The 14,795-nt window shown below is 39.1% G+C and overlaps 1 protein-coding gene across 1 annotated transcript; it reads right to left on the reverse strand.

Annotated features, from left to right (window-relative positions):
• Positions 1-371: 371 nt before the first annotated feature.
• On the reverse strand, positions 372-2,422 carry LOC114691863 (gem-associated protein 8-like). The gene has a single exon (XM_037209275.1). The coding sequence runs from the start codon at positions 1,885-1,887 to the stop codon at positions 1,171-1,173; it is 717 nt and encodes a 238-aa protein (XP_037065170.1). The 5' UTR covers positions 1,888-2,422; the 3' UTR covers positions 372-1,170.
• Between the last annotated feature and the right edge of the window lie 12,373 nt (positions 2,423-14,795).

Consider the following 14,795-nt stretch of genomic DNA (forward strand, 5'->3'; position numbering starts at 1 on the left):
ATTTGGAGACTGACCAATTTCCTTTTCAGGCTTCTATGTGCACCTGCCTGTAACTCCCCCCTCCCTCTCCCCTTGAGGATTTCCTGTCTTAAAAGCAGCAAAGGATTCTCTCTGGTCTCCCACTCCAAAATCAGCTGTGTACAGAAACAGAAAGCAACTGAATTGACACAGGATAAATTGGGATTCCCTGTTGGGGTTCTTAGTCTCAGTAGTGAAAAAACCAACTCAAACTGAAGCACACAGATGGTTTATTAGAGTTTACCCAGAAACCTGAGTGCAGGCAAGCTGTAAACCTGCCTGATGGGCAGGTTTGTGTAAAGATACCCCAGTGGAGAAGACAAGCAGACACTGTGATCAACCACCAGCTGGGGAAGGAGAGTTTTAGAAAAATAGGAAGCCCAAAGCCTTAGGGAGTCTAAAAACATACTTTTATGTTTTTTTATTTTACAAATAAAGTTTTATTAGAATAGAGTCACATCCATTTGTTTACTCAGTATCCATGGCTGTTTGTGTGCTATAAAGTCAGGGTTAGGCAGTTCTGACAGACCACATGGCCTGCCAAACCCAAGTATTTGCTTTCGGGCCTTTTATGGAGCACGCAGGCTGACACCTGGCCGAGTGACGGTGGCATTTGTCTTAGTGTTCACCTGCATCATTCTCAGAGGGATCCAGGGGTCACAGTCAGTGAGAATATGTGGATCGGAGCCCAGTTGGGGCGCACACCTGTAAGCTAGCAGCTGGGAGGTGGAAGCAGGAGGACTTGAGAGTTTGAGGCCAGCTGGGGCTATATGAGAACTAGACTCAAAAAAAAAAAAAAAGACCTGTGGCTTCAGGCTTGTGTGACAGCCAGGAAGGTTTAAAGAAGGAAATACAAATGCAAACCACTAGACAGTATCTCTAGGCAAGAATTGCAATGAACTACTACAGAGCAAGTCAAGAGCCAGGACAATGTACACGACTGTCACTTTATGGCATTCCTTGTGTTGGCAACAGCGCACCTCCTGCTGACCGAATTCTAAGTGGCTGACAGATTGCATCCACTGTGTCAGGTATACAAGCCTCCTTCTCTGAAAAATATCCCGGAGAGATGAAGGGAACACTCCAAAGGTAAGAGGGAGCGCCCAGGAACCGTGTCCAGGAGGCACTCCCCAGGGCCCCTGTGCCTGGGACTCAGAACTTGAGGGGAATGACAGGCCAGTATTTTGGCTGCTTTTTATCACAGTACTTGTCAAAGCTCAGCTGCGCAGCAGCCTCCATGGCCAGGATCTTGGGGGCGCTGTCCCCATACAGGCGCTGCATCTCGGCTCGGCGCCGCTCCCCGGGCTTCTCGGCCGGGGGCTCGGCTGAGCGGCGGTGGTTGTAGTACAGGCCGTGGTCGGCGTTCACATAGTCTTCCAGGCGCTCCGCGTCTTTCTGCTGCTGTCGCCGCCGCTCCTCCCGGTGCCTCTCGGTCTCCGCAAAGTACTGGCGGAGCTCCTCGGTGATTTCCATGCTGCTCACGTCGCATTCTACTTCGTTATCTGAATCCGACTCCATCTCTTCCTCTTCATGCGGGGCTTCATCTTCTCTGGGGGAGGCCTGGGTTCTTCTGCTATCCCACAGAGGCTGCCCAGAGCTTTGGAGACGAGAAACACTGTAGGGAGGCTCCTGCCGGGCCATGTGCTGGCCTTGAAGGTTCCAAGCACGCTTAGCCTCATAAGCAAAAGAGTTCCAGGGAAGAACTCCAGGAGGAGAGAACCACGGGGACATGAAATAGGAATCCCTGGACTTTCTGTAGGCATTCTGGTGGCTTCGCATCCAAAACATGGCATGGTGATAATGTCGCCAGTATCTGGCATACGCTGGGTGAGAATACCAAGATGCGGTGGCGCTCCATTTGGATGTCATCGCTGCTGTCTCTGCTTGCAAAAGTCCAAGTGGATACTCGTGGGCATGCAGCTTGCAGATCTCAGGCGGTGGGCAACCACGGGCCCAGTTCTCCGTGGAGGGGGCCTTTTATGTTTTTAAAAACATGCCCTGGAAGAGTCCAAAAGAAAAAGACAGAACGGAAAGGAAGGAAATAAGACCTTTTGTGTCAAGGAAATAAGACCTTTTGAGTCAAGCCTCAGGCAGACAGACCAAGCCCAACCTCATGACTGCTGGTGAGAGGTAGGAATTCTGGGGAGGAAAGTACATTCTCTTATTGAGGTAAACCTGCCTTCGTAGGGATGGGCCCTCAACCGGGTCCCGGATGGAGGAGGCAAGGGTACACCTCCTAGAGGAGAGTCTCATAGAAATCAGGCACTTGAGTCCAGCCTCCTAGAGGCTGAAGGTCCTGGCTGGCCAGAGGCAGCAACAGGGTCACCACTGATGAAGATCAAGAAATCCCCCCACTACAGATGAATGACCAAAAATAAAAAATAAAAAAGAAGTACAAAGAGTGAAAAACAGAAAGCATAACACACACACACACACACACACACACACACACACACACACACACACACACACTATATGTACTCCCCCAAGGACATCAGTAGAACAGCAATTTGTAAAAAGAAATAAGACTTTATGTAAGATGAATTGCTAAACAGTCTTATTAATAAAAACCCCGAAGTCAGATATTGGGATTAAAACTAAGAGATCAGAGGAATAGGATGAGCCAACCTCAGCTTACCAACTCTCAGCCTCCAGAGAGACCTACTTCCTGTATGCTCAAGGCTATATGCCTTTCTGTTCTATTATCTCACTTCCTCTCTCCGCCCAGCTACATCACTTCCTGTCTGTCTGTACAGACCTCCAGACCTCTATGGTTAGTGCTGGAATTAAAGGCATGTGCTACCATGCCTGGCTCTGTTCCCAGTGTGGCCTTGAACTCACAGAGATCTAGATGAATCTCTGCATCCCAAATGCTAAGATTAAAGGCATGTGCTACCACTGCCTGACTTCTATGTTTAATATAGTGGCTAGCTTTTTCCTCTGATCCTCAGATAAGCTTTATTGGGGGTACACAGATAAAATATCACCACATTTCCCCCTTTTTTGTCTAATATATAAAAAAGTTATAATTAGTACAAAAAACAATATACAATAAGTACAACAACTATATACACAATATATACAGGCAATAAATACATCAACAATGTCTAGTCCATTTGCATTTGACAAATTCAGCAAAAAACATTCCATTATCTATCTTATCTTGGTGAGTCTAAAATGTACCTGATTCACTTTCTGTCCTAACTTATATTACTAACAGAAAACTATCTTTTGATATCTTTCAAACTTATATACTTTACACCTCTTTAATGAATTTCTTTCCTCAAAATGTTAACAAGGAAAACTGTAACTATCAAATCTTCAACTCATCTCAGAGACCCGAGAAGGAAATAATATTAACTGAGTAAGGAAGAAGTGTAAACAAGCGACTTCCAAAAAATTTGAGTTATGACAAAAACAGCTGACTGCCTGGACAGTCACCCAAGTTTCTTCTGCAACATTGGGGCATCATCTTCGGCCTACTGGCTTAGCATATCTGACAGACTTTTCTGTGAAACAGGATTTTCTAAAGAGCCTTCCTACCTTGTCTTGGCAAGGATCAGCAGTCCTTTGTTTTGTGTCCTGCTTGTCCATTTTGAACAGCATACTGTCGGCAGTCAATGCAAGGGCACTTTCTTGCCCAGTAAACTCCATATGGAGTTTCTTCAATGCCTATCATCTGCTCTTAAGTAGATTGGTGCTGCCAGGAGCAGACATGTCTCATAGCCATAGGAAAAAAACTATATTATTAAAATATCTTAAATTCCATATTCTGTAGATTTCTGAAATACTTCAAGATGACCTATCTATTTAAAATATATTTCTGCTTGACCTTGAAAACATGCCTAATCTGACTACAAATGCAATTGTAATGACTAACTACTAACTTCCATTTTTTTATATCCTAATTAGTTAGTAATAATAACTTTTAAGGATTAGCAAACTGCATTACATTGTTAAATTAACTGAATAGGTACAATACCTTGAACAAGATTAGATTAGAAATATATGTACAGTATTTTTTAACAAAATCAGTCTCAAATTTGTATCAATATACATAATTTGTATACAATATACAAAAATTCAATTCAATATAAAATATTTTAAAATTTGCAGTTGCCTTCTAAAAGTAGATTCAAAAATCTACCTTTTTATCCTATGTCTATATAAATCAATCTCAAACTTGTAGCAATGCACATAATTTTTAGACAATATACAAAAATCCAATCCAATGTAAAATATTTAAAACTAGTAGTTGCTTTCTAAAAGTAGATTCAATAATCTACCTTTATATCTTATCATGTCTATATAAATCAATCTCAAACTTGTAGCAATATACATAATTTGTAGACAATATACAAAAATCCAGGGTTGGGGATTTAGCTCAGTGCCTAGCAAGCACAAGGCCCTGGGTTCAATCCTCAGCTCAAAAAAAAAAAAGAAAGAAAGAAAGAAAGAAAGGAAAGAAAAAAGAAAAAGAAAAGAAAAATCCAATCCAGTGTAAAATATTTAAAACTAGTAGTTGCTTCCTAAAAGTAGATTCAATAATCTACCTTTTTCTCTTATCATATATCCATATTCTCTCTTTTTTCTTTTCAGAGTAGATTCAATAATTTACCCTTTATTCTGTCATTTCTATATCTTTTGTTAGTAGATTCAATAATCTACCTCTTATCTGTATCCTACTTTTTTTCAATCAAGAATCTTAAATCTAATCTTCTTTGTTTAGTAATTTTCCTGACCATTAACAATAACAACTTGTAACCAAGTATCTCAAACAATGACAATAATTCAAAACCCATTGAAAGACCAAAACCACCCGCTCCACCTCTTGGGAATGTGGGTATTGTGTTCTTAAAATTACTTCCTGCTTTCTAGGGGGTGAAGGCATCCTTAGGGGATCCTGAAAAGAAAAATTTTGGGTTAATTGTCATGTCCTGGGAGAAGTAGCTGTATCATTTGTTGTTCAGTCTCTGCAGAAGGCAAAAATGCAGGGCTTGTCTCAAGTCCTTGCTCCAGCAGTTTGTGAGGGTGGATCATCTCAGCTAGCCATCTCAAAATTGTTCTGAGCAGTTTGTAGTCCAAAGCTGATCTTTGGGTGATGTTTGTCAGCTTAGTGGTGTTATCATTGTCCTGATGGAACTGTCCTTGTGGGGCCCCATCGTCTTTCTAGAGATTTTAAATTTGCTGTTAGGCCTGGTCATGATTCCCAGCAGAAAACTTAAGGAGACTCAAGCACAAAAACATGTACAGGCAGCTAAATGAAGCCTTTTTTCTAGAATCAGTTAGTAGTCTATATGACCATTAATATCATGACAAAAGTTTAAAATATATATATATATATATATATACATGTACTAATTGTATAAATTTTGATATAAAATTCATACCTTAAGAAAAGTTTTAAAGAATCAAAATAGAACCAAAAAATTATGAGATTAGTGGAATATAATAATCCCTTAATTTTGGTTTTTCTTCTGTCCCATATAAGGTGACTCTTCTGACATGATACAGAGATTTTGCATTTTTTTCCTTTCTTTTTTTTTTTTTTTTTGGTTTTTCGAGACAGGGTTTCTCTGTGTAGCTTTGGAGCCTGTCCTGGAACTCACTCTGTAGACCAGGCTGGCCTTGAACTCACAGAGATCCACCTGCCTCTGCCTCCCGAGTGCTGGGATTAAAGGCGTGTGCCACCACCGCCCTTGTATTTTCTTTTAACAAGCACGCTTGGGTTTAGAGAAGGAGAAAGTCACACTCCAACTCCAAAGCCAGCTTTAATTTTTAATTAAACTGGGACTATTTGTGTTAAGTGTCTGTAGAGAACAGCAGAAACAAACATTTAGAAAGACTTATGAAATTTCATATGTGATATAGGCTGATTCACTCTTTTCCTTGGGACATTTTTCTGGATGATTTGTCCTTTTGCTTCAGATGTCTCATTTGTCCAGTGTTCTTCAGATTCCTTAGCCTTCATTCTCCTGAAAGACAAAAACAAAAACCTTTCCTCAACCCTAACTTTGAGGAGGTTCCCTTTTGGCAAGTTATATCGGATTAAATGAAAAGCATTTGCTAGCGGTATAAGTTAGTTTAAATTGGATGGTCATGCTGGTTGATGAACTATCACCTCTTTTAATTAAGAGGTCTCTCGTTCAAAATTGAAACTTTATCAATTTTGTTGGTATCCATAACTTTTCTTCTCCTGTAGAAACAAAAGCAAAATCTCGTCCCCAACGTAACACATATCCTGGTTTTCATTCTGAAGTCAGCACATCTTTAAAGTATATAGGTTGATTTAATTCTGTAGGGTTTTTTTCTATTATCCAATGTCTCTCTGCAGCTGTTGTTCCTTTCTCATTAGCATTGAGAAAATTCAAAGTTAATAGAGCATAATGTAATCTATTTCTGGGGGCTTTTGTTACCCATTTCTGTATATTTAGCATATCCTTTAGAATTTGATTTGATCTTTCTATGACAACTTGGCCTGTAGGATTATGTGGAATATCTGTAATATGCTTTATGTTATAATAAGAAAAAAGCTGTTTCATTTTACCAGAGACATATGCTGGAGCATTGTCAGTTTTAATTTGTACAGGAATATCCATGATGGCCATAACTTCAAGCAAATGCGTGGTAACAGAATTAGCCTTTTTGAACTCAGAGCAGTTGCCCACTGAAATCCTGAATAGGTATCAATGGTGTGGTGTACATATTTCAGTTTTTCAAATTCTGCAAAATGAAACACATCCATCTGCCAGATGTCATTCCTCTGAGTACCCTTTGGGTCACATCCTGCTTGTAGTGAGTTTAGTTGTAAAAAGAACAAGTAGGACATTTCCTTATAATTTCCTTGGCTTGTTGCCAGGTTATGGAAAACTCCTTTTTTAAACCCTTAATACTGGCATGATATTTTTATGAAATTCTGAGGTCTCCAGCAATTTCCTATTAATAGTTTATCAATCTCATCATTTCCTTGTGCTAGAGGGCCTGGCAGACCCATATGGGATCAGATGTGAGTTATATATAAGGGATGATTTCTATTCCTGATTATATCTTGTAACTGAATAAATAGTTAACTTAATTCTGACTCATCAGGGATAAATTCTGCAGTCTCAATATGTAATACCACTCTTTCAGCATACTGAGAGTCAGTAACTATGTTGAGAGGTTCCCAAACAAATCCATTAATACCATCAGAATAGCATGCAATTCTGATTTTTGGAACAAATTATAAGGACTTTGAACCACTTTACTTAAATTCTGATTTGTAACCTGCCATTCCTTATTTGTTTGCATCTGTATAAAATGTAGGGGCTCCAGATATTGGTGTTTCCCATATGCCACACCAACTCCAGGGTCATCCACGTGACATAAACAATTATGTCAATAATAGTGGATGGAAGATACATGTCCCACAGGACTAAGCTCCCTGGAGGTCCCTGGCAGAGTGCCCGTGTTATGCCTCCTTCTTGAAGGAGACGTGCTTCACAGATCATGAGCTCTCTGGGCTATGGGTTCTGTATAACTGCTTTTCTGATAATGTTGCTGGAGGGCTTCTCTCCAGGTTCCACAAGCCCCGCAGTCCCACAATCCATGTATAAAATAATCACTCAGACACTTATAATACTTATAAACTGTATGGCCGTGGCAGGCTTCTTGCTAACTGTTCTTTTATCTTAAATTAACCCATTTCTATAAATCTATACCTTGCCACATGGCTGGTGGCTTACCGGCGTCTTTACATGCTGCTTGTCCTGGTGGTGGCTGCAGTCTCTCTCCCCTTCTTCCTGTTTCCCCAATTCTCCTCTCTCTTTGTCCCGCCTATACTTCCTGCCTGGTCACTGGCCATCAGTGTTTTATTTATATAGAGTGATATCCACAGCACTTCCCCTTTCTTCTTTTTTTAAAAAGGAAGGTTTTAACTTTAACATGGTAAAATTACATATAACAAAACAATTACCGAGCAAGAATTATAGTTACAATATTAAAAAAGATGTCCTATCTATCTTATATTTGTGAGTTTAAGGTTTTATATCTAACTTATCTTTTATCATAACTGAGGAAATTACAACTACCTAGTTTTCAACCACATCAAAGACCTGAGAAGGAACATAATGGTAGCTGAGAAATGGTAGATGGATGCAAGCAACTTTTGGGAATCTTGCAAAAGTAGACCAAGACAGCTGGCAGCCTGGACAGTCACCTAATGTTTTTCAGCATTGTTGGTGCATTCAAATTGGCTACAGGCCTAGAGTATCTGACAGACCATTTTCAGAAGCAGGAATTCTGAGAGACCATCTTACCCTGTCTTGGCAGAGTACAGTGGTCGCTTTCCTTGTGTCCCACTTGTCCAGAAAGGACAGCATTATATTTGTACTGTCAGCCATCAAGGCAAGGGCAGTTCTTTGCCCAGTAAGGCCATTTTGTGCCAAAAAGACAAACTTCCGAATGGAAATGTCTTAGAAGCCCAACATTCTCTCAGGATCAATTGGTGCAGCCAGGAGCAATTGTGTCTCACATCAACAGAATTTTAAGTTATTTAAATGTCATATTCTCTAGGTCTATGAAGTGTTTGAAGATTACCTATCTATCTGAAATGTATCTATGTATACCTAGAAGACTTAACTAACATGGCTACAGATATGATTATCATAGATGACTAATTATTAATCTATTTTTAATTATCCATTACAATTTTAAATGAGTTACATAAACATAATACCTCAAACAAGAATAGAAATATATATATACAGTATAACAAAATTAACTTTAAGTTTGTATCAATAAACTAAAATTTATACCAATGTAAAACATTTTAAACATAAACTAAAATCTATACCAATGTAAAACATTTTAAACAAGTTGTTCTTTAAAAGTAGGTTCATTAATCTACCCTTTTATCTTATCATCTCCATATCCTCCTATATATCTATATCATATCCCCTTTTCTTTTTTAGAAAGAGATCACATTTATAGTCAACCTGTTTTAAATAAAAATATTGGTTTTTCTCTGTCCCACACCAGAGGGCTCTTCTGATTTGGGACACAAGAATCTCTTAACCATTTTTTTTTAAAGCAATATGTCTGGGTTTAGAGGGGGGAGTGAGCCAATTCCACCTCTAAAGCCAGCTTGGTATATTTGGGAATTTGGGCGTAGCATCTCTTACTACTTCCTGCTGGAGGGGGCGCTGTATCTTATGGGGACGCAAAGAAAATTTTAGGCCTATGGGGTAGTCCTTGAGGCTGTATTGTGGGAGCCAGTTGCCTTGAAACCATTGTGGATGTTGGATCATCTGGGCCATGGTATCATCGGAGATCTTTCAGGGGGTCTTGGCTGGTCAAACCTGATGTATCTTAATCTGGAACAAATCCATAGCCTCTGGCTTTCTGTGGAAACAAAAGCAGAACCTCTTTTCCAAAGCAACATATCCTTAAATCCAAATTTTGAAGTTAAGGTACCTTTAAAATATACATATTGGTTTAATTGAACATCTTTTTCGATCAAATGTTTTTTTGCAGTTAAAAATCCCAAAGACAACACAATCCAGATTGTTTGTGTAATATTCGTCTTTACAAAAAAAGAAGAAGAAGAAGAAGAAGAAGAAGAAGAAGAAGAAGAAGAAGAAGAAGAAGAAGAAGAAAAGGGGAAGTGCTGTGGATATCACTCTATATAAATAAAACACTGATGGCCAGTGACCAGGCAGGAAGTATAGGCGGGACAAAGAGAGAGGAGAATTGGGGAAACAGGAAGAAGGGGAGAGAGACTGCAGTCACCACCAGGACAAGCAACATGTAAAGACGCCGGTAAGCCACCAGCCATGTGGCAAGGTATAGATTTATAGAAATGGGTTAATTTAAGATAAAAGAACAGTTAGCAAGAAGCCTGCCACGGCCATACAGTTTATAAGTATTATAAGCGTCTGAGTGATTATTTTATACATGGATTGTGGGACTGCGGGGTTTGGTGGAAGCTGGAGAAAAGCCCTCCAGCAACAGATAATGTTCTAATTAATCTATAAAACACAGCCAGAATTGATGAATGCTTGAGTTGTGAACTATGGAGGAAAGGGGAAGCTGGACATGGATCTTAATCAAATTTAGCAGAATGAGCTATTTCTTAAAGACTCCAAGCCGCTAGGTAAAAAAAGTATAAAGGTTCAGGCACTTCTAGGGAATGAACACTCACCCACTAGGAATCCCAACTAAAGTAATTTATGGCAGAAAACGTTATCTCATAGGAGGCAGATGGTGGGCCCCTCTGTTGAGGAAGTTCAGCATGGAAAACTTAAGGACTACAGCAGAACCCCTTCCCCTTACAGGAGTAAAAGTACAAGAGTCCATATTCCAGCAGGTAAAAAAGTTTTATATTAGAAGAGATATATGGTAAAGAACTGAAGAAAGACTTAGGGAGGATCTGCAGCATCCAAATTGGCTAAGTGGTTCATGAAAACAAGAAAAGTAGAAGTACATAATAAACTAGAGAGCAGCTGAGATAAAGATGAAGGACACAGCTGCTGTGGGATGGTCTGTATGTCAAATGTGTTGCTCTGATTGGTCAATAAATAAAACACTGATTGGCCAATGGCCAGGCAGGAAGTATAGGCGGGACTAATAGAGAGGAGAATTGAGAGAACAGGAAGGCAGAGGGAGACACTGCCAGCTGCTGCCATGACAAGCAGCATGTGAAGATGCAGGTAAGTCACATGGCAAGGTATAGATTTATAGAAATGGATTAATTTAAGATGTAAGAACTGTTAGCAAGAAGCCTGCCACGGCCATACAGTTTATAAGAAATATAAGTCTCTGTGTGTTTACTTGGTTGGGTTTGAGCAGCTGTGGGACTGGCAGGTGAGAGAAATTTGTCCTGACCTTGGGCCAGGCAGGACCAGGAAAATGCTAGCTATACACAGCTGCAACCACAAAGAAGCCTACACAAGTCTAGGAACTGTAGTAAGTTTAAAAAACACAGACTGCTCTTTGGGTCATAAAATTCTTGTGGGTGAAGGGATATGTCTAGCGCCGATTAATAATTGTGTGCTTGCTGTTTTTTTAAAGATGATGTAATTGAATTATTGCCAAGCTCTTGTTGTTCCTTGTATAACTTGATAGTTTTCTTTTCTGTATATAAACTACTGATTTGCAGAAGTAAAGTTGCAGCAGATTCAAACCACTTCTGAGTGTGTTGTCTGTCTATCATTCGTCATATCCTTGCCTTCCTGACTACCCAAGCCCTGGTTCCCCTATGGTTGTGGTACCCCCAATGGGCCAGTCTGTGGCACCCATACAATGCAAGGCAAAATCCAATCAGCTCTCTTTATAAATTTAATTCTATCACTTTAGGGATATTTAGTGTTAATCTTTCCCAAAAAATTACTGTAAGCTCTTTGCCAAGTTTCACTTTCTGCCCATAATTTGTCAGTTTCATCATAGTTAAAGGTACCACAATTTCTGCTGGGTCTATTCCTACTAATTGACGAAGTCTCGATTTTCCTTTTAAAATCAACTCAGAGATCTTTTCCACATAAGTTTTTTACTCTGTTTATTTGGTAGAAATATCCATTCTAATATAATATCTTCCCTCTGCATGAAAATTCCTGTAGGTGAATGCTTAGAGGGTAAAATAACCAAAATGCAACCGAGCTTTGGATTCACACAATCCATGTGTACTTCCTGTACTTTCTTTTCTACCAAGGACAATTCTTTCTCAGCTTCAGGTGATAATTCTGTTGGACTATTTAAGTCCTTGTCACCCTCTAAGGTTTTGAACAAATTACTCAGTTCATCATTTTTTACCTCAACAGCAGTCTGTAGATAGTAAACATTTCCAAATAATTTTTGAAAGCCATTAAGAGTCTGTAATCAATCTCTCCTAATTTGTACCTTTTGGGGTCTAATTTTTTGTAAACCTATTTTATATCCTAAATAATTAATAGAATCTCCTCTTTGTATCTTTTTGGGAGCAATTTGTAATCCCCAACAAAGCAAATTTTTCTTTGCTTCTTCAAACATTCTTTCTAAAGTATATACATTTGAATCAGCTAGTAAAATTTGGCCATGTAATGATAAATTATAGATTTAGGAAATAGTTTACATATTACTTCCAATGGCTGTCATACAAAATATTGGTACAGAGTTTGGTCTATTTAACATTCCCTGTGGGAGGATCCTCCATTGATATCTCTTAACCAGCTGAGAATTATAAGCAGGCAGTGTGAAGGCAAATCTTTCTCTGTCTTTTTCTTGTAAGGGTATTGAGAAGAAACAGTCTTTTAAATTGATAACTATAAGAGGCTATCCTTTAGGTAGTAGAGTAGGCAAAGGAATTCCAGATTGTAAAGAGCCCATTGGCTGAATTACATTGCTAATTGCTCTTAGGTCTGTTACCATTATCCACTTACCAGATTTCTTTTTAATAACAAATAGAGGAGAATTACAAGTAAAGGCTGGTTGATTTTTCAATATGCTGAGCATTTAACTGCTCTTGTACCAGCTCTTCCAAGGCCTGGAGTTTCTCTTTTGTTAAGGCCATTGCTGAACCCATACAGGCTTGTCTGTTAACCATTTTAAAGGTAGGGCTGTTGGTGTCTTTGAAAGATCAGCAGCTGTTGTGCCCTGTTCTTGTGCAATCTGGATGGCCAGTGACTGTTCTTTATAATATCTTCTAACATTTTTCTCAGAAACACATTTTAGTTATGATTTGTTTCTTTGGTTGGAGGAATGTTAATCTGGGTATTCCATTGTTATAAATAAATTATAGCCCCATAAATTCATAGCTATATTAGCCACATATGGCTTTAATTTATCTCTCTGTCCTTCTGGCCCTATACATTAGACCCATCTTGCACTCTGTTTCACTTGAGATAATGTTCCAATCCCTAACAGCTGAACATTTACCTCCTGAAGAGGCGAATTTGGATGCCAAGATTCTGGTGCTATAATTGTTACATCCACACCTGTGTCTACAAGACCTTCAACGAGAATGACATTTATTTGTATTTTTATTTTTGGTCTTTGTTCATTTATAGAAATTTGCCAAAAAAATTCACTTTATGGTTTCTCCTGAATTTTCTGTTCTCTCTGCTATAGGTGTTCTACCACCCCGAGCAGCCTGGTTTTTTACAATAGGCATTTGGTTATTTAATTGCTCTGGGAAGGGGTTTCTTCTATGATGGCAAGAAAGGATTGAACTGAATTTGCAGTGGGGGCCTGTGAGAGGCCCCTCAAGGAGTTTCAAGATTACCTTGTCTGTCTCTTGTTCATCTACATTTGTTAGTCCAATGCTTGCCTTTACCATATCTTCTGCATAATCCAGAAGGGAGGGTCATTCTGTTGCCACTGTTCCTTGAAGAAACATTGTTTCTCAGGACGCTCTGTTTACAGTCTCTTTATAGGTGACCTTGTTTACCATAATTGAAACATCTGATGTTACTGTTTTTCTTCAAACCTCTTGAAATCACCTCTCCTATCCAAGTATCATCATGGTTATGAGATTCAATATTAATTGTATCTTTGATCCAATCCTCCAAGGGTGCTCATCTTTCCTTTAATGACCTGATTACCCATTTGCATGCTTTACTGGCATTTTCAAAAGCCAGAGATTCAATTAATATCTGTCTAGCTTCTGAATTTGGTATCATTCTGTTTACTGCAGAAGACAGCCTTTGTAAGACATCCATGAAGGTTTCTTTTGGGCCATGTATAACTTTTGTAAATGATTCAATTTTCTTTCCTCCTTCTTCAATTCTGTCTCATGCATTCAAGGCTGCCATTCAGCATAAAATTAGGGTGTGGTCATCACATAAAGATTGTCTTTGTATATCAGCATAATCGCCTTCTCCAAGAAGTTGATCTTGGGAAATTTCCATACCTCTAGCCCTACATCATTGTTCTATAGTCTTAGCCTCCTCTTTCCACCAGGTTCTACATTATAACTGTGGCCCAGCCTCCAGGACTGCTGTCTTGAGGGATAATTCTATTACAAGTTGACCACAAGTTTAACATCTGCTTTACAAGTGGAGAATGCATACCATATGAGACTATAGCTTCCTTAAATCTCCTCAAATCTAACATTTTCACAGGAGTCCAGTTAGCTCATAAATAGCCTTGAGCATTTGGCAGTTCCTGTAAGGTTACTGGATAGATTGTTTGAAAACAGGCTGTTTTCTGTAATAATGCTGTATCTCAATGCTGAGATACGTTCACTTTTAAATTCTTCTGTCTGGGTCTGAATTTCTCTATGATTTGTTTTAACAAGTTTTTTTTTAAACCTTTATCTTGGCACTCAAATTAACCAACCTTTTAATGCTAAAATAAAAATTATCAAACAAATAATATTCATGCCGGGCGGTGGTGGCGCACGCCTTTAATCCCAGCACTCGGGAGGCAGAGCCAGGCGGATCTCTGTGAGTTCGAGGCCAGCCTGGGCTACCAAGTGAGCTCAAGGAAAGGCGCAAAGCTACGCAGAGAAACCATGTCTCAAAAAACCAAAAAAAAAAAACCCCAAATAATATTCATAATTGATGTTATGTAAATTCCATCAATATTAATTATCCTCTCATTTAATTGTTCCATTTTCAGACTGTCTAATGTGTTATCAAACAAAGACTAAATTTCCTCCATTGTAAAAATGTTTTCCATTTTTTAATATGGGAAATAATTCTCTTTTAACTAATTCCTCCCTTTAAGAAATCTTGATTGACTCACCAAGTCTGCCAACTGTGTAGAATGGTAGAAGTCCAAGGGAATTTCAAAACAGCTACCTAGCATGGTAGCAGTCCAAAATG

This window comes from Peromyscus leucopus, chromosome 10 (genome assembly GCF_004664715.2).
Source record: "Peromyscus leucopus breed LL Stock chromosome 10, UCI_PerLeu_2.1, whole genome shotgun sequence".
Classification (NCBI taxonomy): domain Eukaryota; kingdom Metazoa; phylum Chordata; class Mammalia; order Rodentia; family Cricetidae; genus Peromyscus; species Peromyscus leucopus.